The 3,232-nt window shown below is 62.4% G+C and overlaps 1 protein-coding gene across 1 annotated transcript; it reads right to left on the bottom strand.

Moving 5' to 3' along the window:
* On the bottom strand, positions 1 to 3,020 carry CHLRE_41g760297v5 (uncharacterized protein; the record flags this gene model as incomplete). The annotated part of the gene is made up of 6 exons (XM_043073045.1): positions 2,389 to 3,020; positions 1,477 to 2,114; positions 1,328 to 1,367; positions 1,126 to 1,228; positions 970 to 1,040; positions 1 to 59 (listed from the first exon to the last, which is right to left on the bottom strand). Coding segments are annotated over exons 2-6 (878 nt in total), but the record flags the coding sequence as incomplete, so codon positions are not given.
* Positions 3,021 to 3,232: the final 212 nt, after the last annotated feature.

Below are 3,232 nucleotides of genomic sequence, written 5' to 3'. Positions count from 1 at the left end.
TCCTTGTTCTTCAGGCCCGCCGCCCGCTTTTCCTTGTACGTGGCCACCACCTCCGCCGCCTGCAGAATGCCGCGTACAGGAGATGATCGTGTTAATGAGCAGATGCACCTGCCGCACTGCACAGATGCATGCTCCTATAGTGCTAGGGTTATGGTCAAAGGCGCGCGGCGCAATTCCAAGTCCTGCCCCGTCCTGCCCGCCTGCCCAGGTCCGGCGATGGTGGCCGGCCAGCCTCCAACCCGGCCCCGGACCCCCCACCAAGGCGCACACGCAAAAGTCGAAGGTGGCGGATGCGCCTGCAACTCGCACAGATGCATGCTCCTATAGTGCTAGGGTTATGGTCAAAGGCGCGCGGCGCAATTCCAAGTCCTGCCCCGTCCCGCCCGCCTGCCCAGGTCCGGCGATGGTGGCCGGCCAGCCTCCAACCCGGCCCCGGACCCCCCACCAAGGCGCACACGCAAAAGTCGAAGGTGGCGCATGCGCCTGCAACTCGCACAGATGCATGCTCCTATAGTGCTAGGGATATGGTCAAAGGCGCGCGGCGCAATTCCAAGTCCTGCCCCGTCCCGCCCGCCTGCCCAGGTCCGGCGATGGTGGCCGGCCAGCCTCCAACCCGGCCCCGGACCCCCCACCAAGGCGCACACGCAAAAGTCGAAGGTGGCGGATGCGCCTGCAACTCGCACAGATGCATGCTCCTATAGTGCTAGGGATATGGTAAAAGGCGCGCGGCGCAATTCCAAGTCCTGCCCCGTCCCGCCCGCCTGCCCAGGTCCGGCGATGGTGGCCGGCCAGCCTCCAACCCGGCCCCGGACCCCCCACCAAGGCGCACACGCAAAAGTCGAAGGTGGCGGATGCGCCTGCAATTCGCACAGATGCATGCTCCTATAGTGCTAGGGTTATGGTCAAAGGCGCGCGGCGCAATTCCAAGTCCTGCCCCGTCCCGCCCGCCTGCCCATATGTTTGACTCACCTCCGCATCTGTCAGCTGCCTACGGCTCTTGCTGCCAGGCTTGGGCTGCTTGTTCCCGCGCTGCGGCGCCTCTACACCGCGGGAATGAGTGACAAAAGGTGTGAGGAAAAGTAACGGGCAGTGAGCATGAGAGCGTCTTCCTTTTCCATGCCATACCTGTGCCCAGCTCGATGTTGTTGTCCTCATCACTGGCAGCCGTCACTCCGCGTGCAGTTGCCTGCCGCATGTCCCGAGCTCCAGCCGCCTGCATTCCACCCTCCTGTGAAGAGATGCGTTAGCACAAGCGCAACACAGAGGTACACGCTCATTGGCCAGCATGCGTGCACATGCAGACACATGCAAACACATGCAGGCACACCTTCCTCTGCTTGGCCGCTTCTTCACGCTCGGCCACCGCCCTGTAAGTTGTTTGCAGATACATCACCTTTGATTCAACTTGCCAAACGTGCAATATGCCGACATTCGTGTATGCCGGCAAGCAGTCCCTCTGATCCCCCGCCCGCGCACCTCTCGTAGTCCGCCTTGAAGGCGGGGTCGTGATTACACGCCCACTCAACCACGGCCGTGTGGATCGCGACGGTGCCGTGCACGTGCCCACTGGCATAGCACACCAGGGGCAGGCCATCCGGCCACCTGAGGTACACCCGGGCAGCGTGGCAGGAGCCGCCGCACTTGCAGCCCCCGCCGGAGTACTGCCACGTCTTCCACTCGCCCCGTTCCAGGCGCCCCTTGTTGCAGAGCAAGCTGGAGACCAAGCCCCCTAGACGCAGTGGCAGCTTGGCGCCTGGGCTGGTGCCCTCACCGCTGTCGCCGTCTTCTCCGCCTCCGCCAGCCCCACCACCCTCACCCTCGCCCTCGCCAACCTCCGTGCCTCCACCCTCGCTGTCGCCCTGGCCCTCCCCGCCCTCCCCGCCCTCCCCGTTCACAGCTGCACCACCCTCGCTCTGGTACTCTCGTAGGGCGGAGAGTACGAGCTGCGCACCCCTCCTAGCCCAGAACCGGATGAACTTGTTGGTAGGCAGGGAGGTGATGGGGCTGTCCTCGTCCAGGCTAGCCATGGCAGCCAGCTTGGCCTTGTACTGCGGAAACTTCTTGACTCTGACGCCATGCATGGCTTCCAGGAACTCGACGATTATGTCCTTGACCTGCGTTCAGCACACAAACGGTTGTCGACCTTCCATCACACACACCCCGGGTCTTGCTGTTGGTCGCCCGTGTCTCCCTGTCCCCTCCAGCCTCCCTGCGTCTCCCCATCCCTCCAGCCCGCCCTCCCGGATCGCCCTCTTGTCCACGAACATACCTCTTGACAGTTGCACCAGCCACTGAGGTTCACCTGGAACCTCGCGCCCAGTGTGGGGTACGTGGTCAGGGTGATGCTGCCCGGCGGAAGGCAGGCATCCTCCTCCACCGTGCGCTCACCGCTGATGAAGCGGGTGTGTTGTTCGTCAACCTCCTTGTTAAAAAGTTTAAGCTTCAGACGGCAGTTATGGCTGACGCTGGCGGCAAGCGATTTAGGTGCCTACGCAAAATGTTGCAAGGCGAAGTTCAGGCGCCTTTTCCATACGCATGAATGGGCGCATCATTCAAGAGAAACAACAAGACTTGCCATGACGCTTAGGCCCAGAGCTTGCGGGTCCACATCCGTCGCCGGAAGCGCGGTGTAGTATCCCGGGTAATGTTTTAGGATGCGATTAAGTGTGATATGCGTATAGAGATGAGGCGTGCAGACTACAGCGCCTGCTCGCGTGTGCAAAGGGCCATGCAGGGGTCTGATGGGGGGCGATGGTGGGCCGGGAGCGCGGGGAACTTCTCTCGCGGCTTCCGGGCATGCATTTTGAGCTATTTGCATGTGGATTTGCAACTTTCGATATAGTTACGATTTGCGTGGGACCGCCCCATTCACCTAAGAAGCGGGCCTATTGGCCGCCCCACCCGCTGGTAAATTGCGAGTGGGGCGCGCGTCCTAGCTGGACCCTGAGCGGCTCGCGACCAGGTCGGCCGCGCGTAAATTGCGAAAACAACTCCTGAAGCGCGACCGACTGCAGTTTGCCCAGTTATCCATGTGTCTTACGTATGCTGCAATATATCTAATTTCTCGCAGCGCTCGCAAGCAGCCCCACCAACGCGTCGCACGTGGGGCCGTGACACGGTGCCCGGGCCGTCCCCTGCGTGCACTTCCTGGGCCCGCCACACCCCTCCCCTGCATCCCACTTCTGCCCCCAGCCCTCCAGTCCCCTCTGCGTACATGCAGTGCAGTCATCAG

Source organism: Chlamydomonas reinhardtii (genome assembly GCF_000002595.2).
Source record: "Chlamydomonas reinhardtii strain CC-503 cw92 mt+ unplaced genomic scaffold scaffold_41, whole genome shotgun sequence".
In the NCBI taxonomy this organism is placed as follows: domain Eukaryota; kingdom Viridiplantae; phylum Chlorophyta; class Chlorophyceae; order Chlamydomonadales; family Chlamydomonadaceae; genus Chlamydomonas; species Chlamydomonas reinhardtii.
Note: the sequence above shows the minus strand (reverse complement) of the source record. Positions and strands in the feature narration are given on the sequence as shown.